General features: G+C 41.0%; 1 protein-coding gene across 1 annotated transcript in view; it reads right to left on the bottom strand.

Annotated features, from left to right (window-relative positions):
- Positions 1-23,908, bottom strand: part of XRCC5 (X-ray repair cross complementing 5) — a 90,488-nt gene that overhangs the window by 17,216 nt on the left and 49,364 nt on the right. The window contains exon 16 of the mRNA XM_059168103.1: positions 21,849-21,918. Coding sequence (XP_059024086.1) covers positions 21,849-21,918 — 70 coding nt within the window. The remainder of the gene's footprint in view (positions 1-21,848; positions 21,919-23,908) is intronic.

Genomic DNA, 23,908 nt, shown 5'->3' on the forward strand with positions numbered 1-23,908 from the left:
CTTGCCTCACATCAGGGAAATGCTGATCATCACGGTGCTTGTCTCTGCTTCTACATCAATTACAGGGTATGGCATGGCCTGTCAGTCTTCATACTCAGTAAATCACAGCCCCAATTATAATTCACCAAAATGCTTTTCAGAATTAGTCAGAGGCTCAATAATACCCATTAGTAGCTAATATAAAAGATGGCCATTGAAAGGGCCATCCATCTTAGGCAAGGGCTATCATTTATTTCAAGGAGTCTTCAAAATCAAAATGGCCTAAATTTTGAGATTTTAAATATGGGCATTATATATTAGCCCAGCATCTCACATATGTACAGACTGTGGATAACACAAAATTAGTCTCAGTAATACTTTAGTGTTAACATTAAAAAATGCAACCCAGATACAAAACTGTTATGTATAGGGAATATGGCAGGTTTTTTGTTTGTGTTTGTTTAATCTGAAATGTATGCTCTCCCCCTCTAGAGACAATATTCACCACCACCGAAAATCCCCCAAAATGAATCACCTCTCTTCTTAATGTACAGTCACAGGGGCCGAAATACCCCGGGCCATGTGCTTGTCAGTTTCCAACTTGACATTTGCTTACTACCACTGTTCTCTGCAAAGATGTTTCTAACAGAATGAAAGGAAGTCATTTATTATGGGTTCTTTCCCCTCCATCGGACAGAGCCAAAACAGCAGTGGGTTCACTCATCTGTCACACATTATTTATAAAGGGCTATAAACTCATCTCAAATGATTTTGCTCAACTCAGACATCATTCAGGACATTTCCCAATTTAATCTTTCTCACTATCTCAATGCCTCCTGTGAAATGTACTTATTGGAAGGGTACACACTTTACAGAAGTCAGCAGTTAAATTATTTGTAAATGTTAAGAACAGATTTATGCAATGGCAGTGGCATCTTCACAAAACAAACTTAAAAAATGATGATATAAATTAAGCTCTTAAATAAGTATATGGTCAGGTCAGTAATTAAGAGAATAAAATAATAATAATACCTATTGGCAAACAAAACTCAAAGCAAGTAGTCCAGTAATAAATGCACACATAAATACAATGACCATTTTAAGCCAGAAATGTGTAAGCAACACGTGCGTGATAAGAAAATGAGTCTGTGTTTCAATACAGGCAACCAGAACAAAAATGGATTGCCAACAGGCTTATGGCTCTTTACTGCAGGATATAAACTGGTCATTGTGGGTAGAGGCTGTGTTCCTATCAGTCAGGGTCCAACGAGAAGAACAGAAATCACTCTGAGTATTTCACAAAGGAAGTGTAATGTGCACAACTGTTAAACAGGTGATGAAGGGCTATAAAGCCAACTGAGAACGGTTCTGTCATCCAGAGATCAGAACAGCAAGAAGCCCTTAGCACCCCTTGGCAGTGCAGGGTGAGGGGAGAAAAGAGCAGAGGGAAGTGCAACAGCTAGAGCTCACTCATGGGTCTGTCCAAGGGGAGCCGAAGCCATGGAGGACTGGAGATGCTGCCTAACACAGACAGGGAGGAAGAAACACCCCAGCTTTTCCCTCCCTCCTTCCCTCCTACCAATTTCCCACCAGGGTCTCCTAGGGGCTGAACCCTGTAGGAAGCCAGTAGTCATGGGAGGCTGGGAAATACAACCTGCAGGGGTAGCTCTGGCCCATCCCCGCCCCCACCCCCATCTGGTGCACACAGGGGAAGGGTGAGGAATGGATTCAGGGGCCATTCCACACAGTGTTACTATGAAGCCATAGAGGTGGATGGATGCCCCATTTTATGCACTGGATAGATCCTGGAGATACAAAATTAACGAAGAATTCTTTAAATAATAAAGGAAGATAAAATGTGAGGGTTTTTTCTTCTAATGAGAGGATGAGAGGATACAATGAAATTCAATAGAAAGTTACCGAAAATGTTCATAAGCATTTACTTAAAGCTTTTCTCAGCCAATTTTGTATATATATTGTAAATATATATATAAATAGATATACACAATATATATCAAATTTTATTTATACACACACACATACAGGAGGTACCTGGGTGGTGGCTCAGTCAGTTAAGCGTCTGCCTCCGCTTAGGTCATGGTCCCAGGGTCCTGGGATCACATCCTGCATTGGGCTTCCTACTCAGCAGGGAGTCTGCTTCTCCCTCTCCCTCCACCCTCCTGCCCTTGCTCATGCCCCTTCTCCAGCATGCTCTCTCTCAAATAAATAAAATTTTTAAAAATATATATATTTAAAGTATACTTCCACAAAACCAGAATTACATTAAAAAAAGAGAGAGAGAGAGAGAGAGATTTTCATGTTTACTTGAAACATCTTTAGCGCTACAGATACCTCCCTTTCCTTCAGGTTTAACCCTGTGAAACCCAGTGCACAGTGGCCACACAACTGTGTGGACAGCGATGACAAACCAGAGGAGCGGGAGTGACTGAACCCTTCCCATGGTGCTTCTCTCCTTTCATAGAAGTCAAAGCATCTTCTAAAAATTGAAGTACAAAAAACTTACCCCAAATATTTTCCTTTCCAAGACAAAATATATGCTGACTTATTTCTTAAATGTCCTTTCTACTTCTATTTCCAAAAAAGGATGGATATAAGACCTCAGGCAGAATCTGCCCTCAATGCTTGTGGTTCTCGGTCTGGCGAATCTGGTATTCCTCATTTTATTTTAGTTTTGTGGTCTTTAATGAAATATATTTTGTTGAGGGAAAAAGAAATCACCGGGTGGCACCAAAAGAAACTGAGAATTAGGAAAAAAGGATAAGCTTCACGTAAATGATGTGCAAACGTATTACTTTGAAGAAGCTGGACTATGAAGCGGACACAGCTCTGTCCTGCTCTTTGCCTCTGCCCTGATCTTCCCCCTTTTAGAAACTATTGTGCAAGATGATTTGCCCCAGCATTCTCCATTGAGCAGAAAGAGCTGCCTGCCTCCCTTCTGAGAGCAGAAACAGTCCATGGCCCTGACACAGAGACCACCACAGCCACAGTATCACAGGTGACCAGTGGCACAGGAAATCGAATGAAGGATATAAAATGCTGACCACCTCAACAACACACATACAGCCTTGGCTGGCTTTTTATTATTATTATTATTTTCTTACCAATAACTAAAAAACCCAATTAAAATCTCACCATTTAAGCTCCACAATTTCAGTCACAGCCCATTTTTTCATGCTTAACGATTTTCTCATTAAATGCAGTAATTTCTTACAAATTGCACTAATAAAAGCAAGTCCTGCTGGGTGTTCCCCCCCTTTTAAATGTTGCCTTTTCATTGATGTGTTAAATTAAAACCCCAGGCACAAGGAGAAGAGTAAATGCAAAGTCTTTATTGTCAGAATCCATTCCTGCAGACTGAAATCTCTCACGTTTTATTTTTGTTTTTACTTGAGCTAACGGTTGAGTCCTACTTTATAGCCACAGAAAGGTGTCTTGGTCTTAGCTCACTCTAGAAAAAAGGTGATAGTGCAAGCTAATGAGAAACTAGAAAAATGGCATCCAGAAAACCCACTAGTAGTAAGGTCACTTTATGTAAGAGAACATTACAACAAATCTTCATTCTGGAAGAATAACAGCTCTCATCTTAAATAACTTGATGATATAACTCAGGTCTACAAAATTTTAAGTTTCCTGGTCAAAGGGTGGGTTCCATGGCATTCTATGGTCTTTTTGTTTTTTATTAACAACATTCAATTTAACCACTGAAGACCCACTGAACATGTCCCACAAAACCTGAAGGTTATAATGCATATTTACAGATTTACAGGGCATACAGCAGTTTGCTTAAAAGAAAAAAAAAGGACATATTTTGGTCTTTAAGTGTAACTAATTTCCCCAATTCCAAAATGAAGTGCATTTAAAGTCCAAAATTGGGACACGATGCTAACATAAGAAAGAAGCTAAAGGAAGACTTTTTCATCTAATGAAGTGACTTCTTTGGCTCCTTTATGTAATGTATATGCCATATGTCTGGAGGTATGTGTTAGGTGTGGGGCTAGGAGTAGAGAAAGAGGGTCTCCATAATTTTCTAACTCTAAAACTTGGTGAAGCTTCCTAAAATAAAAGTGATATAGAAGAATTAATAACCTTACCATGTGGACTTGATCCTATTCCAGATGGGCAGTAGGAGGGAGGCAGAATGCAAGACGATGGTGTTTGGTACTATAGCAATTTTACAGTATCTGTCTAGCTTCATACCAGAGTGGATGTCATCCACCTAATGCAGGAAGTAAGTAGAAGGAACCAAGTAGCCATAGTAACAGTGCAGCCAAGAGGAAACACTCTGGAACAGGAGACCAATCTGGCGATGGGATCCAATTAAAAGTTGGTAATTGAATAGGACTGAAATTCACGTATCAGCTGAAGAGATACAGTGAGTGGTGACTCAGACTCCACAGAAAGGAAGAGAGAGGTTGGTGGCCACTGCTTAAATGTGCTTTTGTGGACGATGGTGGGATGGGTGGCACAGTGTGTTATGATGCCATAAGAATCTGAGTCACTCTTAAAAGGACATATCAAGTACCAGAAAATTTAGAACAACTATGTTTCATGTGGTAAATCTTCCTACAAACTGATAAATAATGATGCCCTCTGTTTATATGGCATCCTTCCTTCAGATCCTTTTTCTTTCTTTCATTTATCCCCCTCTTTTTCGATTTTTGGGAAGTAAGTTGTATATTTTAGAGCTCAAAATATTGAGATATGATTCTTCTACCACTTCTCCTTCAGTGGGGCTAAGATTTATGAATTGATCCAAAGAAACTAAGAATTAATTCCGCTGTAATTACTACCAGTCCCAAGCACTGCTTTGTTAAAATCAATAATAGAAACAAACAAAAAAAAATTACTTAGCAGTATACAGAGAACATAAAAGCAGATGGAGGTTATCAGTCCCACCGATGGCAGACCACCAGCATCTCTGATAATGTATCACATTACAATAAAACCATTACTGGGCACAGGTATCCCAGGATACACTAGCTCTTAAATCACAAGCATCTCCTTAGACTGGGATTTGAGGGTGAGAAAAAAGAATGGGCATTCGTTGTGGAAGGAATATCATGAGCAAATATAAAGAGGTAGGAAAGCCAGTGTCACAGGGTATGAGCGGGAATACGGTTTGGTCTGAGTACAGAGTTCACAAAGGGGGCCTGCAATGGCAGAAAGGAACCAGGTTGTGGAAAGCCTTGAAATGAGGGACTAATTTCAAAGACATGGTGAGTGTCTGATTAAGGGCTGACCCTTAATCAACTCTGGGCTGTAAGAAGCTAAGCCTGGGGGATCCTTGCTGGCTCAGTCAGTGGAGCATGCAAGTCTCGATCTCAGGGTTTAAGTTCGTTGGGTGTAGAGATTACTTAAAAATAAAATTAAAACAAAAAGGGGGGGATAGCTAAATCTGTACCAACATATGGGATGAGCTGAACAAGAACAACGTTGAGGATAATTAATATAGGATGCTATAACTATCCAATGGTGAAGTAATGAAAGCTTGAATTAGGATACAGGTAGTTAGGATGGAAAGGAAGAGACAGACCCAGAATGTGACAGAAATTAGGAAAGAATTACACAGGGCTACAAAGTGGTCAGAAATGCTCAACGGTCACCTCAGCAGCAGTAACAGAAAACCCTTACTTCTGGGGAAAATCCTGTTAGCACGTTGAGGACCAGGACACCCTTAGGCTGCCATCACCTGGGATACTTTTCTTTGGGCTCTCTCCTGTCCAGCCTCTCATGGCTCAGGTTATGCCAGACTGGTCTCTGAATTCTTCCTCAGACTGGTCACGCACCTGCATCTATACCCACACTGCCTTGTGTCCCACTGCCTTGGATGAACTATCTGTGCCTCGAAGTGACCCCTTCCACTGGTGCCCCAGACACCATACCTCTTCCCTTCTCAAAGATCTCATTCAGTCTCGTACCTTCAGAGAACACCTCTAGGTGACTTCTTCCAGATTTATATTTAGAACCCAGACCTCTTTCCTGAAGTCCAGACCTGCATAACCCACTTAGCATGTCTCCCCCTTCTCAGCAAAAAGCAATTCCTTCCAGTTGCTCAGGCCAAAAAACTTGGGAGTCATCCCTGGCTTGTTTCTTTCTCTCACACCCTACATTCAAATAGCAAAACCTACCAATTCTACTTTTAAAGCGTATCAAAAATCTGACTTCTTCTCACTTTCTCACTTGTATTACTATGGTAGCCTTCTAACTCATCTGTCTACTTTCACCTTGCCCATTCTCAACATGGCAGCCAGGGCACTTTTAAAACATAAAGTCAATCAGACCAACCTTTACCTGGAATTCCTCAGTGGTTTCCCATTTCACTCAGAGTAAAAGCAAGAGGTCTAGGAGGCCCTACTGTGATATGTAACCAAGATACCACTCCCCCCTCCCACCCTGATCTCATCTACTTTACTTCAGCTACCCTGGTCCCCCTGATGCTCCTAAAAGCAGCTAAACACACTGCTTCAGGAGAACATACTGCTCCCTCTGTCTGAAGAGTTCTCCCCAGGGACACCCACTAGGTTCTCTCCTCCACCTTCCTTAATTTTCTATTCAAATGACACCCCAAAAGGAAGCCTTCCTTGATCCTCTATAAGATCATAAGCCCATCTCACCCCAGCACTCAAAAATATCCCACTATCCTGTTTTAATTTCTTCTGTAGTGCTGTCGTTAAGTTGAATACCATTCTCTGAAAATTCATGTCCTTTCCGAAACCTCAAAATATGCCCTTATTTGGAAACAGGGTTCTTGCAGATGTAATCAAATTAAGACAAGATCATAAGAATGGGCCCCAATCTAATCATGACTGGTGTCCTTATAAGAAGGGGGAAAACTTAAGAGCACTTGGGTGGCTCAGTCAATTAAGCACCTACCTTTGTCTCAGGTTATGATCCTGAGGGAGTCCTGGGAATGAGCCCTGTAGTGGGCTCCCTGCTCCATGGCGAGTCTGCTTCTCCCTCTCCTGCACTTCCCTCCTTCATGCTCTCTCTCTCAACCACTCTCTCTCCCTCAAATAAGTAAATAAAATCTTAAAAAAAAAAAAAAAAAAGGAGGAAATTTTGGACACACACAGTGAGAGAGCTCCCTGTGAGGAGGAGCCAGAGACTGGAGTGGCGTGTCTACAAACTAAGGAACACAAAGAACTGTCAGCTGTCACCACGAGCTAGGAGAGGGGCACGGAACAGATTCCCCTCAGAGTCCTCAGAAGGAACCAACCTTCTTGACATCTCCACTTTGGAATTCTAAACTCCAGAACTGTGAGAAAATAAACTCTAGTTTTAAGCCAGAGTGGTTTTTTGTTACAAAGCCCTTGGAAACAGACACAAGTCCTTGCCACCATTTGACATTTATTTTCTTATTTATTTACTGTCTGTGTTTCGCTGCAGTGACTAGCACATAGTAGGATGCTGGTCACTTGCTAAATGGATGAATGAACTGCCTAAGCCTCACTGGTTTACTCCTGCAAAACCTCTACAAAATGAAGATGTCTTTCTGAATGCCTTCAGTTTAAACCCCCACACTGCATTTTTACAACTGGTCACCACTAAGGGGAATGGACAGTCTAGAACTTTTTTTTTTTTTTTTATCACCACCCTTCACTTTAATTTTACAGAGATGGAGATGGTGAAAAGAAAGCTCTATGGAAGGGGAGTACACAGAAAAAGAGTAATAGGCTGTGTAAGAGAGTGTGCAGGCCTGTGTGGAGAAGAAACCACTTTTTTTAATAGGGGTGGAGGAAGAGGAAGAGGGAGAAGGAGAATCTTAAGCAGGCTTCACACCCAGCGTGGAGTCCGACACAGGGCTCGAGCTCACAACCCCAAGATCATAACCTCAGCCAAGATCGAGAGTCAGATGCTTAACCAACTGAGCCATTCAGGTGCCCCAAAGATACCATTTCCAGCACTGCCCTGACTACGCGGACACAGGCATCTTTATTGTCGTCACCTACTATTACTCAGCTCCATCCCATTTTGCTGGAAGCTCTTTTTTCTCCTCTTAGATCATGTTGCTTGAGATCACTGGGATTTGGGGTGTACTGGGGGGGGGTGTTTTACAAAATGTACTGTCTATGGCTATAACCCCAATTTAGCACACCCTAAAATATTAACCATCTTGACCACAACACAGAGCATTGCCAGGGATTAACAGGCTTACTCCTAACGGCAGAGAGTAAGAAAGCAAGACAGAATACGAGCTGCTGGAGGGACTGGAAGAGAAGGGGACAATGGAGGAGGAGACTTCCTTTTCTTAACTTTTACACACTATTCTATTACTATTTGATTTTTTTCAATGAGCATGTATTTATTTTTTTATTGAGGAGAAGTCTAAGGAGCAATAAACAACTGTTTCTATTTCTAGTGAGTCTTAAATGGATAGACATTTTTCATGGGTTGGCATTTACTGATGATGAAACTCAGAATACTTCTATTTCATGATCCTTTTATTTCTTTTTTTATTTTTTTGCACCGTCTACTTTCCTCATTCTTTCTGTTTATTACTCATACACCTAAAGGACTATATTAAAAAGGACCTTCAAATTACTTAACTTTACCCACTGTCCTCAGGAAAGACTACCAATGTGAATACGGATTTGCTACAGGAAAATCTTATCTCTGGTTTATATATTCACCTCCCCCAGCCTATACATTTAAAGTTTCAATGTATAAGTCTCGTTGGCTTCATTACAGTCCACCTAAGAGTAATCAGAAATGGAGACGATTACAGGATAATCCAGCCTTAGTTATTCCATATATTTTCTTCTCAATGTATGAGACAAAGAATGAATCAAACAAAATAAACCCATGCTTGAGAAAAATGGCACAAAAGAAGAAACAATGAACATAAAAATTTTCCAAATCTGTAAGCAGTGACCTAAGAAAATAGAGACTTAAATACCTACTGTCAGGGCACTTGGGTGGCACAGTCGACTCTTGGTTTCCTCTTAGGTCCTGATCTCAGGGTCATGAGACTAAATATTGGGCTCTGTGCTCAGCGGGAAGTCTGCTGGAGATTCTCTCTTGGCCTCTTTCTCTGTCCCTCCCTCGACTAGTGCTTTCTCCTCTCTCTAACTCTCCCTCTCTCTCAAATCTTTTTTAAAAAAATAAAATACCTGTTATCACTAAAATGTAAACTGACTTTTCAATACTTACAACTAATCATCTTCTGTGCTCCAACAAGTTCCTGAATCTATAGTTTTCCTGTACAGAGTAAGGTGGTCATTTGTTAAAGTAAATGAATTCCTCATGAAGCAGAAGATTATGAAACACAAACATAATCTTGTGATACATTATCTAAGTTTTTTTTTTTTTTTAAAGTCCAATACCTGAAGAATTTTATTTAAAATATACTCTATTACCTGAATTGATAATATTTTCTTCACTGGTACTCTGCAGAAATTCACTTGGGTCTCCAGATTTTTGTTTAGCTAGGGTCAGGTAAAAATTATAGAGGTCTTACCAGTCCATAAGGTCTCAAGGGGAATAACTTTCAATACTCAAAACATCATGGAGAACAACTAGACAGAAAATCAACAAGAATATAGATTTGAATAAACTATCATCTAAACTCACCTGACATTTGCAGAACCCTCGACATAACGACAGTAAAATATACATTTTTTTTGAATATACATTATTTTAAAGGGCATGTGGAACATTTGTCAGAACAAAGTATAGGTTAAGCCATGAAACAAGTCCCAATATATTTATAAAGGTTGAAACCATTCAAACTATGTCTTACAACAGAATTAAAATAAAAATCGGTAACAGAAAGAAAGGTGGGAAATATTTCAGAGATTTCAGGTAACAGAAAGAAATACCTTCCAGTATCTGCAAATTAAACACTCTTCTAAATAATCCAAGGTAAAAGAGGTAATTGCAAAAGTAAGAAAGCATTTGAACTGAATGATGATAAAAACATGATGTATCACAATTTATGATGCGCAGCTAAAGAACTGGTTAGAGGGATATGTATAGCTTTCAATGCCTACATTAAAAAAGAAATGAGGTTTCAAATCAATAATCTAAGCTTCTACTTTAAGAAACTAGAAGAAGAGGATCGAATTAAATCCAAAGTGAGCAGAAGGAAGGGAATAAAAAGGACAAGAGCAGAAATCCATGAAATAAAAACAAAATAATGGGGAAAAAGTAAGAGCAGAAGTTAGGATCTTCTACAAAAAATAGGCAAAACCATAAACCTTTACTCAGATTGACCATGAAAGAGAAAAGATACAAGACACTAAATCAAGAAGAAAAGAAGGGAAATCACTATCAGCCCACAGAACTTAAGAGAAAAATAATATGAGTAATGTGAGGCCAATAAATTAAACAATTTAAATGAAATGGACAAATACTTGTAAGGACATAAATTACTACAACTGACTTAAACAGAATGGAAGATCTGACCAAACTTATAATGTGTAAAATAACCAAGTATTAGAAAGTGTCCCACAAACAACGCTAGCCTAGGTTTCACTGGAAAATTCTATCAAATATTTTAAAAAGAAATAATATTAATCTTAAAGGGGAAGAAAGAATACTTCTCAACTCATTCTATAAGGCCTATATTCCTCTGATATTGAGGCCAAAGATGTTGCAAGAAAGGAAAACTATGGAAAAGTATCCTTCATGGACATATATACAACAATCCTAACAAAGTATCAGCAAAATGAATTCAGGAACATACAAGAAAAATTACACACCATGATGGACTGTAATTTATCCCCACATGCAAAGCTGGTTTAACAACTGCAAATCAGTGAATATAACACAGCCTATTAATAGAAGAATCAAACACAACGTAATCATCTCTATATAGAAAATACATCAAAAAAAAAAAAAAGAAAGAAAATGCATCTGACAAAATTCCACATGCATTTGTAATAAAAACTCTCAACCAACTAGGAATGAGAAAAGAAAATCTTCAATGATAAAGGGACTGAGAAAAACCAGAACATCATATTAACAGTAAAGATAAAAGCTTTCCCCATAAGACAAGGAACAAGGATAATCACTTCTATAATTCTGTGATTGTTGGATATAACAGCCAATACAATGAAGAAAAAGAGTGTTAAGGCATACAAATTAGAAAAGAAAAAATAAAGCTGCCTTTATTTGCAGACAGCACCATCTGCATGTAGAAAATTCAGAGTACAGGGCACCTGGCTGGCTCAGTCAGTTAAGTGTCTGCCTTAGGCGCAGGTCCTGATTCCAGGGTCCTGGGATCAAGCCCTGTGTTGGGCTCCCTGCTTGGCAGGGAGTCTGCTTCTCCCTCTCCCTGTGCCACTCCTCCTGCTTGTGCTTTCTCTCTCTCCACGCACCACCCCCAAATAAATACAAAAAATATTTTAGAAAACTCAAAGTATATAAAAATAATTAGAAATATTAAACAAGTTTAATAAGATTGCAGGATATAAGGTCAATATACAAAATCAAAATTCCTATATATTGGCAACAAACAATCCAAAAAATAACTTTAAAAAAGTCCAACCACAACAGCATTAAAAAGAATAAAATACTCATAAAAATTTAACAAAAGAAGTGCAGGACTTGTGCACTAAAAACCACAAAACACTATGGAGAGAAAGTAAATAAAAACCTAAATAAATGGGAAAATATCCTGTGTTCGTGGGTTTAAAAATTCAATATTGTTAAGATGGAAATCCTCCTTTAACTGTTCCATATGCTCAATGCAATCCCTATTAACACCCAGTGGGCTTTTTTCTGTGAACTGAAAAGCTGAATCTAAAATTTACATGGAAATGCAAAGGACCTGGATTAGTCAAAACAATTTTAGGAAAAAATAAAATTGAAAGACATATGATAGTATATCAATGCTTACTATAAAGCTGAAGTAAGTAAAATAATGTATCAATGAAGAACAGACATAGATCAGTGTAAGAGAACTGAAGAGTACAGAAATAAAAGGATGGTCTTTCCAATAAATGATATGCTGGGACAACTAAGGTTACCCTATGAAAAACAATGAATCTAGGACACTCACCCTCATAATAATTTATAAAAATCAACTCAAAATGGATTATAGACCTAAAATTTTCAGAAGAAAATCTGTGTGACTTGGCTAGACAAAGATTTCTTACATAAGACTACAAGATGATAAGCCATAAAAGAAAAAATGCTAATTAAGAAAATAAAAATTAAGAACTTTATACTTCAAAAGACACCACTGAAAAGATAAATCACAGGCTGCGAAAAATATTTGCAAATCACATATCTGACAAAGGACCTGTATCCAGAATATATATAGAATTCTCTACATCTAGATAAGAAAATTGAATTAAGAAATGGGGAAGAGATTCAGATAGACATTTCACCTGAGGAAATAAGACATATGAATGGCCAACAACCACCTGAAAAAAGGTCAGCATCATTAGTATTTAAGAAACTGCAAAAAAGTCCCACACAGGGATGCCAACACATCGCCACCAGAATAGCTATAATTGAAAAAACAACACAAGCGTCACCAAAGAACTCTCAGTCACTGCTGCTGAGATGTTAAGTGGTAAAGCTGTCTGAAAGGAGTTTGGCTATTTCTTAAAAAGCTAAACATAAACTTCCCAGCAATTCCACTCTCAACTAAGAAAAACAATAAAATACAAACACTTGTAATTTTCATAGCATTACTTATAATAGCTAAAACCTGGAAACTATCCAAATATACCCATCAATTAGTGAACTGATAAACATAACATGGCACATCCATAAAACAGAGTATTATTCAGCAATAAGAAGAAATCAATTACTCAGGATGCCTGGGTCGTTCAGTTAGTTAAGCGTCTGCCTTTGGCTCAGGTCATGATCCCAGGGTCCTAGATCGAGCCCTGCATTAGGCTCCCTGCTCGTGGGGGAGCCTGCTTCTCCCTCTGCCACTGCCCCTGCTTGTGTTCCCTCTCTTTCTCTCAAATAAATAAAATCTTAAAAAAAAAAAAATCAATTACTGATACATGCTACATCAACAAACTTCAAAAACATGCTAAGTAAAAGAAGCCACATGCAAAAGACTGCAGATTGAGTGATGCCATTTATGTGAAATTTCCAGAAAAGGTAAGCCTGTAGAAACAGAAGTGGTGACCTGGGGTAGTGATAGGAAAAAAGAATGGACTACAAATGGTCAGGGGGACCTTTCTGGGGTGAGGGAAAATTTTTAACTGGATTGTGGTGATGATCCCATAACTATGTAAGTTTACAAAAGATCATTGAGCAGCACACAGAATTAGTGGAAAGACTTGTGGAGATCTACCACAGATGGAAAGGAGTCCTCCACTACGTTTCCATGACAGAATAACTGCTGAAGCTCAGACGGTGAATTTCATCCTCAGTGCCCCAAGGAAAACACTACTAGATTCCAAGGGCAAGGGAACTGTCAAAAAGATCGCTCCCAAGAGAAATGGCTTCTGACTCCAATGGCCTACAAAGGCTAGCCTCAGTGTTTCAGCTGCATCTCATCACCACGGAAAGATATGAAGAGATAAATTCCAAAATTTCAGCAGTTTAATCTGACAAAGGAAATGAAAATGGGCCTGTAGCAGTCAGCTCTGGCTGCCATAACACAACACCATGGGCTAAGGAGACTTCAATGTAAGAAATTTATTTCCTCACAGTTCTGGAGGCTAGTGCTAACACGGCCAAGTTTGGGTTGAGGGCTCTCTTCCTGGCTTGCAGTCAGTCACCTTCTCACTATATCCTCAGATGGAAGAGAGAAAAGACAGGAAAAGAAGAAGAAAGCATAAACCTGATGTCACTTCTTATAAGGTCTTCAATACCATTATAAGGAGGGATCCACCCTCATGTCATCTGAACCTCATGACCTCTTCTAAAGGCCCCAAATCCAATATTATCACATTAAGGGTCAGGGCTTTAATGTATGAACCTTGGGGAGACACAGTTCAGTCTATAACAGGACCTTTAATTACTATTCACTGAAGATTTTTCTCCAACTGTCCATAACAAACCACAAAAGATTTAAAAAAAAAAAAAAAAAAAGTTGGGGCGCCTGGGTGGCCTAGTCAGTTAAGCATCTGCCTTTGGGCTCAGGTCGTGATTCCAGGGTCCTGGGATGGAGTCCTGCATCAGGCTCCCTGCTCAGCACGGGGGCCTGCTTCTCCCTCTCCTGCATACCCCCGTACTTGTGCTCTTACTCTCTGTGAAATAAACAAGCAAAAATCTTAAAAAAAAAAAAAAAGGGGGGGGGGGGCGGGGGAATTGTTTAAAAAAAAAAAAAAAAGTTAACTATTCTCTTTTGCCCAAAGGCATCCATATTGAGGACAATATCCTCAAGCCCTCCTGAAACTGTGCTCCACATCTGAACAAAACTCCCTTCCTTTTTCTAGCCTAAAAAACAAGCATGCCATTTTTAAAACTTTCATGCAGTCGTGCCTAACAGACAGGACTAACTGTATCAAATTATACTTGCCACTTCTTTCTGTGTCAGCATATTTTTTGCCTTGGGCTTGCAATTTGAAAGGGGAGGGCCCAAACACTTTTATTGCATTGAAGTGGGACTCCAAGCTGTTTCTAGGCTCCTCTTAACACATTTCAGCTGATTAGTGACTATTTTAACAAAAGCCTAACATCCTTTCCTAAACATCTTAATTGGTTAAGAGCTTCTGTTGTTTGCCACGAGCAGTCCCTTTAAGTCATTGATTAAAGCAGTTTGCACATCAGCACAATCTGAAATCAGTTTCCTTCTTCACCCAGCTGGGCGTAGGAAGCAATCTTGAGGACAGCCCAATTCAAGGAGAACCAAGTGCAACGCCCTGCGGGATGGTCACACACCATGCAAGCAAGAGGCGCAGAATGTATAGGAGGTTGAGGGCAAGAGCCTAAGCACCCTAAGGAAGTACTTCCCCTGCTCCCTCCTCCCACATCGAGCTCCTGAGCCCACAGCACCAGCCAGCTGGAGAACACACCCTCTCTGGGAAGTCACTGCTCCGAGTCCCTAGTCCTGAGCGAGCCGCCTGTGAGCAGCCTCCTCGCAGTCCGGTGGGCAGGGTCATCGCGGCAAGCCGACGGGTCCCACATTCAGTGCTCTTCTGGGGGCTCTGACGTGGGGAAAATGCTCATGTGAGTTCCCCATTTTCAGCCAGAGGGAAAAATACCCTTTCCATGTTTAACACAAAAAGGGGGAAAAAAATCACCCAGCAGGTTGAAGGCAGGAACTTCGGCCTGACAGCAAAGATCGGACTGCTGGAGGCGGGGCGCTGCCGCGGAGCACATCTGGACTCCCTGATCGCTCTCTGAAGAATCTCCGAGCGCTCACTGACAACAGACCCACAGCAAACAGCCTTTTATTTTTGTACTACCAGTTGGCTCTCTTTCTTAACGGATAGCCAGGCTACATTTTACAAGAACCATACCCTGTAATTAGACATCTTCTGATTCACAGATTGACAGGAACTTGAAAGAATTTAAAAAGCTGAGTAAGAATGGATAGCAGCCTTTTAGGAGCGTTGATGAAAACCAAAAAGATCTGAGAGTGGTTATGTGTGCATGATGGCCTTTGCTTCCTGTGTCATGTCTCTTTTCTTTCTTCTTTTTGCCTTCATTCAAAGAATTTCATTTTAATTATTTGGCTGACAAGTTTCATTATATTAAAATGTAAACTGCAGGGCAGTGCTGTGCCATTTAATGAAATGTATGCATCCTGTGAAGAAGTTTAAGCCACAAGATCCAGTGTCCTCCCCACACGTGCAGTCATCAGTGGAAAGTCAATGGCTCCCGGCCTGAGTCCACCCGCATGAAGATGCGGGAGTGAGACCCTCGGAGTCACGGCTGCATAATCATCCTGTCAGTTACTCAATTACTAACACACCCTTGCAGCGGGTCTCCTTTAAACTTCCAAATAAATGGATCGCTGTTTCCAAATATGACTTGTCATCAATAAATGAGTCATAAAATAACCCTAACAGTCAAGTTCCAGAGTTTAACAATTTAAAACCAAATCAGTCAAAAGGGAATCCTGGGAAGAACAAATGGCATATTTAATAAAAAAAAGATGAAGTATGGACTAAGCCTCTAGAACCCATAATCATGTATTTTCTCTCTCTTGACTAGATGTGTCACAGCTGTTTTGTGACAGGACTAAGAAAGTATGTCACACTGCTAAAAAATAAGACAGAACTTTATAGGGCTTAAGATGTTTACAATTTCAGTTGCTATTTGTATTTTGTATCCTTCTTTCAAGACGTTCAAGGTATCCAACAGAACTTATTTTTTTTTAATTCACCAGTTCTGTGTAAAACAACAGAAAAGGGCTATATTCTTATCTTCCTCTATTTATCTGGAAAGAGAAGCTACATAAACCATACCCAAGATTACATTAACACACACACACACACCCCCAATGGGAAATTTCTCCTAGATCTCAATTCTTGGGGATCCACAGTTTGGGTTTGCCTCATGGCAGAGTCATATAATGCACATAAGTAAACAAAACTGAAAAAAAAATGTCTATTTGGCTTTGATGAATGATGTAATTTTATCATGAACTGTTATCACTTTCTACCTAGTGTGGTAAATTTTAAGAAACACCCTAGGTGGCTCAGTGGGTTAAACCTCTGCCTTCGGCTCAGGTGATGATCTCAGGGTCCTGGGATCGAGCCCCACATTGGGCTCTTTGCTCAGCAGGGAGCCTGCTTACCACCCTCTCTCTGCCTGCCTCTCTGCCTACTTGTGATCTCTCTGTCAAATAAATAAATAAAATTATTAAATAAATAAATAAATAAACACCCTTTAACACTTAAGGGATATTGTTTGATAATCAATGAGAAAGAGGTACACGGGAGAACAAAGGCAAAAAGACTTGAGGATGAGAAGTGGTCCAAAGAAAGTGAGACGGAACAGATACAAGAAATATAATGAAAGGCCTCAGAGCCAGAAAATAAACTGATCCTCACCTAATCAGAATGGGTATGTGCACACTCCTGCTCCCTGTGCTAAAATCTAACGGTAAATGTCCATACTGGTCCCGCTTAGGATGGCTCTTCTTGACAGGTTTGTTTTTTAAACCACCATGCTCCTGTGAGCTCAGGTGGGTGGAATGGAGCTCTACCACCCTGTCACTATTCAGAAGCCTAATACAGAACCTACAATTATTTTCTTAAGTGAACTTTTTTCTATTTATTTATTTATTTATTTGAGAGTGCGTGCTCGTACAAGAGAGAGCACGGATAACGGAAGGGACAAAGGAAGAAGCCGACCGCCTGCTGACCAGGGAGCCCTTTGGGGAGGGCTCGATCCCAGGACCCTGGGATCATGCCTGAGCCCAAGGCAAACACTCAATCAACTGAGCCACCCGGGTGCCCAGAACTTATCATCTAAGTGGCAAAAACAGGGTCCAGGGAACAAAGCCTCATTTCATTCTTTTATCTGTCTCCACAGATCCAGATTTCTGATTTGTAAGGTCCTCAGAGAACCTATTTTTGACACACTAGGTACATTCAAGCTACTTGACATAGTATCTCATACTTCGTGCGAACATCTCAATTCGGACCCATCTTGATCACATGAATTTAGAGAGTTGAAATAATGTGGCTCTTCCTCCTCCTCTAACCTGCTGTCTTTCAACCATTATTGCATTCTTCCTAAGTGAAAGCAGGGAAGGGACAAGGAGTTTGAAATCCATGGTGTTCCTCCAGCGGCTGGTGTTGGACTGTTTACATAAAGGGATCCTGGATTCAAGGAGTCTCTGAGAACGCTTTGGACTCCAGTTCTTCCAATAAGCCATAAGTGCAGACAAGAGACATCCCGGATGAGGGCGCTCATGCGCTTAGGACTACCGTGTGAGAGAAACAAGTCTACTTTCACCACTGAGAAATGATTATTATACATATGGCTGTGGTCAAGAATTTTTCTCTTGTAAAACTGCAGTGACAGAATGGTGGGGTGGGCAGGGTGGGTGAAGGAAAGGCACCAGAAAAAGAAGAGCACCTCAGAACCAGAAGCATCAGTAGCCAGAAAGAACACATTCCTGGGGTTCAGTGTCATCTCTAGGCCAATAAGCTTAAGACAAGAAATATCCCTCACACTGAAAACCAGAAGGTAAAAAATTGCGTAGATGCCTAGTTTAGACGGTTGGTGTCCAGGGGAGGATCACAACACTCTCGCTATGACTATTTAAGCCAGATGGAAAGAAATTATACCCAGGTTTCAGTTTATAATTATAGATGAACGGGTAAAGTTCTAAGGGTAAAACTATCTTACTCTCTGTTACTGATCATGCTTTTGGCAACTGAATTTAAAAAGATCTCCTGGAGATGAGAGAAGAGCTTCCCCCTCCTTGCCCTAGGCACAGATTCCTGGCAGGGACAGAGGAGAACAATGCCAGAAAGGTAGCTTCAAGTTTGGAGGACAACTTTGGGCTTTGGGGAAAGTGAGTCTTCACCACAAAGGGCCTTAGTAGAGATGCCCGAGCAGAACAAAGCTAGGAGAAGTAATGAACAAATGAAACTCCTGGAGCTTGAAGCAAGGCAAGGGAGGATAAAAGGGAAGCCAGGTTAGGACCACAAAACAGAATCGGTTGCTCACAGGTGGGCTGTCTCATTTCCCCACAAGCTCTGCAGAAAGTCCACCTTTGTGAGGTCACTATGAAACTCTGACCCAGTCCTAGACAGAGGAACAGAGGGACACCATCATCACACCAGCAGCAGCGCACCAGGACTCAGTCATATTCAACATAAAAGGTTGGTCTCCTCCTCAGAAGTCCTACCTACAGACACAAGGTTGAAAATACATGACCTTATTAAGTCTGAAAAACAACAAAAATGTGTAGGAAAAGATGGCATTAGGAATCAGGAGAAACAGTCAGTTAAATAGAAAAATCCAGTATTTGAAAAAGACATGGATTTGAATCCCTATGTGATTTTGGAGGGAAGTTCATTTCTCCTAGTCGTACAGTTTGTCCCCCAAAGTGGGGAGAATGCTACCTATTGTAATTTATATGCCCTGTAGGGGTTACCTGCCCTTGTCACTTTCATAAGATTGCTTCGAATCCCCAATTCCATGGCCTGGGGTAACACTGTTTTCTGGACATGTGTGCAAATTCTTAAGAATTTACGCTCTCATGAGCTCTTCAGACTCTGGTCTCCTATGCTCTCAGGTCCTTTCTCTGCTCTGCCTGAAGTAATTCCAGACCCAAAACTCTTGTCTCTTTACCAGTTTCCCCAAACAGAGCTCTCAAACCAAGGAATCCAGAATTTTATTGACACTGAAGACTGGCAGTTATGAGTTGGGAACACATTGCTGAACAGTGTCCTTATATACATTCATTCACTTCCTCTCTACCTTTACTTTCTTTCTTTCTTTCATTCTTTCTTTCTTTTTTTTAAAGATTTTTATTTATTTATTTGACAGAGATCACAAGTAGGCAGAGAGGCAGGCAGAGAGAGGAGGAAGCAGGCTTCCTATTGAGCAGAGAGCCCGATGCGGAGCTTGATCCCACGATCCTGGGATCATGACCTGAGCTGAAGGCAGAGGCTTTAACCCACTGAGCCACCCAGGCGCCCCACTTCCTCTCTACATTTTCTACTCACCCCTTTCTTTCCTGAACTAGCTCCAGTTTTTCTACTTCTATGATGTTAATAGATTCCCTCTTCTCTGAACCCTAACTGGCCAACCACCAAGCCGAGACAGAGACTTAGCCTCTACCCTAAGCAGTTACCAAAATATTGTTCCAATTAAAAAAAAACCAACAAGCCGAGTTTTCTCAGAAAATTCTAGCACCAACTATTAAAGCTCTACCGTCTTCTCCATTTGCTCACATGACTGCAAGAGTGCTATGTGGGGTAACGGAGACAAAGAATATAATAGCTCAGCATATGCTATTACATACAGAATATGCTGGCACAATGACTTTAACATAGCAGACACTAGTGGCTGCCTTTACATTCTTGATCATGCCAGATTTAGTCCCTAAAGAGACCACGCCTTTATCAGCCAGAAAGACTAGTCCCTTCCAAAGGGAGGACCCCTGCCTTTGGCCAAGGTAATCGACAACACATAACCGAAAGCTAAGAAGGCCTCCATCTTTCTTCAAATACATGATAATCATGATAGTCAACAGCTGGCTAACTTCTGACAGTAATGACTGTGCATTCTTCCAAACACAGTCACAATATGCAGCCAAGCAGAAAAAGCACAGGCGTAAATGCCGTGAACGCTCCCTTCTATCACCCCCATACATGAAAAAGAGAAATTCTGAAGTACTGTTTCCACCAATCCTTCTCGAAAGCTGTCACTTTAATTTTAGAGCCCATTCATCTACTGAGTTGTAGTTTTGCTTTGTGTTGAACTCAAGAGATTTTCTCTTATATGGCAGCTCTTAACAGGACAAAAAGCTCTGTCCCCACCTCAAAACACAAAACACAAAACACATACAGAATATCACAGTAACAAAGCTTGTCTTCGGAAATTCTCAGGGGCTGGCTTCCGGTGTCCCTGCCAAGATGGTGGTCCAGGAGACCGTATGCTCTGGGGCTCAGCTGGTCACGACTTCCTTTGGGCAACAGCACAGCAAGCTGAGGCATCTTGCTAGGATTCTTGGAGTCTCAAGAAGTAACCTACACCTATGCCACGCACTGCAGAGGTCAGACTAGAAACTGGAGATTTTCCTAGACATTTGGAGTCATTTCCCCTGCTAAAATGTCAAGAAGCTGGGAGAGAAGTTCTGTGCACATGTTCACATAAACACAGAGGAGGCAGCTCAAGACAGGCCTGACCCCGGGTGGCAATAATGAACACAATGTTCTCGTATGCACAAACCCGCAGATTTAGAACTGCCAGCCACCACTCCTTAAAGAGTAAATAAACACAGGAACTGGAACAGTCAAGTGAATGAATGTTGGTCCCAGATCCTCTGTCCTCCTAATATGAGCCCAAGCCTAAATGCAATTCCAGGTTATAATTCATAAAGAGAAAGTGTGAGGATGTAGTTAATTTTAGAAAGATCAAATCTAGTTGCAGCAGCAGAGTGTTCTGGGACTTGTGTAAAGAGGCTCAAACCCTTAGGCCAGGCCTAGAACAAGATTTACGGGTCACTGAAAAGAGGAAGATATGACACAAAAATGTTTTATTCCAGGGACACCTGGGTGGCCCAGTCATTTAACCATCAGACTCTGGATTTCGACTTAGGTCATGACCTCAGGGTTGTGGGTTCAAGCCCCGCACTGGGCTCTGTGCTCAGCTCACGGTCTGTTTGTCCCTCTCCTTTCGCTCTTCCCCCCTGCTTTCACTGGCTTTCTCTTTCTCAAATAAATAAATAAATACAAAATATTTTTAAAAAAATACTTCTTTAAAAAATATTTTATTCTGGGGCGCCTGGGTGGCACAGTGAGTTAAAGCCTCTGCCTTCAGCTCAGGTCATGGTCCCAGGGTCCGGGGATCAAGCCCTGCATCGGGCTCTCGGCTCAGTGGGGAGCCTGCTTTCTCCTCTCTCTCTGCCAGCCTCTCTGCCTACTTGTGATCTCTGTCTGTAAATAAATAAATAAAAATCTTAAAAAAAAAAAAGTTTTATTCCAAGCTCATTCACAAGACCCCAGAGAACTTCAGTGAAGTGGAACCAAAAGCTCTAAGGTTCTGGCCTATGGTTTTCTTAATAAAAAGCCCTACAGATTAGCTCTTTCCCTGCTTGGGCAGACCTGTGCTGAGTTCACCCTGTGCTCAGAATGTTGCTCTGATGATCTCACCAGCGACAATCACAAAGGCCCACCAAGAAAGAAACCCACTATATAAGGTTACCAACAAAAGGCTACATACGCTTCTTAATCTAGATTATAAATCTATCGCCCTAATTACATATCTTCCCTTAAATGCAGAGCCAACAGCGCAGCACTCACCTTCCTCAAAGCTGGCCTTCTTCTGCCTCACTAGAACACGGAAGTTTTCAGCAGGATTCACACTTCCAACCTAGAACACATGCACGGACAATAAACCCACAGATCACTTCTCTTTTTGGCAGCACCTCAGGCAATATGAGATGGCTTATTGTAGTAGTAAGTTTGCTCTTATAATATAAAACCAAAGACAAAGAGAAGGTCCTTTCTATTCATTTCCCTTTCTGGGGTTGTGTTCAAAGCAAGCAGATTCCTGTGGCCAAAGAGCTGCCATCTGTACTTCCACTTACCTCTCTTTCTGGAAGCTGACTTCTTTCTGGAGAGGTCAGAAGTATTACAACCTAAGTCACCAGTCAGCTCAGCCGGAAAGCTTTATGGGACACAATGCTGGTACATCCAGACACCAAACCAACTAGAGGATTCTATGGTTTGGGGTCTGTCCAGAATATATCCGCCCCACAGAAGATGACACGAGGTATAACTGCCTGATACTTGGTTTGCTGAAATGCCCTTTTGTGGGGACTGCTGAGGTCTCTCTGGCATTAGAAGTTCTAGTAGAACATGCAAACATGTCCAAGCTGCCCATGTCCCCCCAGAATAAAAGCAGATATTGTGTAAAGATTTACCATAGTGCAAGGGGGTAAAGTTTCAAAGATGAAACTATGCCACACTATATAGCACTTCCTGATCCTGGTCTTTAATCTTCTAGTCCCAACCTAGAGACACCTGGATGGCTCAGTCAGTTAAGCAACCGACTCTTGATTTTGGCTCAGGTCATATTCTCTGGGTTGTGAGATCAGGCCCCGCATGAGGCTCCACGCCCAGGGGAGCCCCTGCTTAAGATTCTCTCTTTTCCTGGGTGCCTGAGTGGCTCAGTCATTAAATGTCTGCCTTCAGCTCAGGTCATGATCTCAGGTCATGATCACATGAGGCTCCCTGCTCTGTGGGAAGCCTGCTTCTCCCTCTCCCACTAACCATGCTTGTGTTCCTTCTCTTGCCATGTCTCTGTCAAATAAATAAATAAAATCTGGAAAAAAAAAAAAATAGATTATCTCCCTTATACCCTCCCTGTCCTACCCTCTCCTTAAAAAAAAAAAAAAAAAACAGAAACAGAAACAGGGGTGCCTGGTGGCTCAGTGGGTTAAGCCTCTGCCTTCGGCTCAGGTTATGATCTCAGGGTCCTGGGATCGAGTCCCGCATTGGGCTCTCTGCTCGGCAGGGAACCTGCTTCCTCCTCTCTCCCCTGCCTGCCTCTCTGCCTATACTTGTTCCTTCTGTCAAATAAATAAATAAATTCTTAAAACAAAAACAATAACTTCCAGTCCCAACCTAATAGGCCCAAAGTATCACTCAGTTCACAGGAGAAAAGATGACAGGCTTCTATTATTCCTGGTAAACTTTGATACAAAATGTACTAAAGTTTCCAGTTGGCTCTGGCATAGCAGTCAGAAAAGCTCTCAGAACAACTAAGGTCATGATCTTTTTTCCTTTACTGTAAAACACAAATCAAAATCTAAATCATTTTAAGATGTTCAGTTTTCCTGGGAGCCTTTCTTTTTAGGGTGGAAAAAAGGCATGTCTTAATGCTAACTATCCTTCCTAGTGCATTTGGCTAGTAAGGGACAATTTTTAAGGTTCACTGATTCAAAATAATGCCACTTAACAGAAGGCAATATATTCAAGTTCCAAAACCTTCTCACATTAAATAAAGTGTCAAAGGATCCCTGGTTTGAGAAAACCCTAAACTTGTGAAGCCTGTTCTGAAGTTATACATCAGAAAAGAAATAGAGGAGTCATGCTCTTAAATTTTACATATTCAGAGACTAGGACTCCTCTCATCAACCTCCACTTCTCCTATCATTTTAACTAAACAGAAAGCTGCAAAGTCAAGCCAACCAAAAATTCTCTCCTGGAAGTGCTACTACTGAGCTCTTCCAGGTGCTGCACACTACATGTGCTCTGCGCACATGTGTCACGGAGCTGCTTCTGTAATTCATTCCCTGACAATAAAGGAAGCAGTGTGGGAAGGAGGTACATGGTTCATATATTAGAGACACCAGAGA

Source organism: Mustela lutreola, chromosome 3, assembly GCF_030435805.1.
Source record: "Mustela lutreola isolate mMusLut2 chromosome 3, mMusLut2.pri, whole genome shotgun sequence".
In the NCBI taxonomy this organism is placed as follows: domain Eukaryota; kingdom Metazoa; phylum Chordata; class Mammalia; order Carnivora; family Mustelidae; genus Mustela; species Mustela lutreola.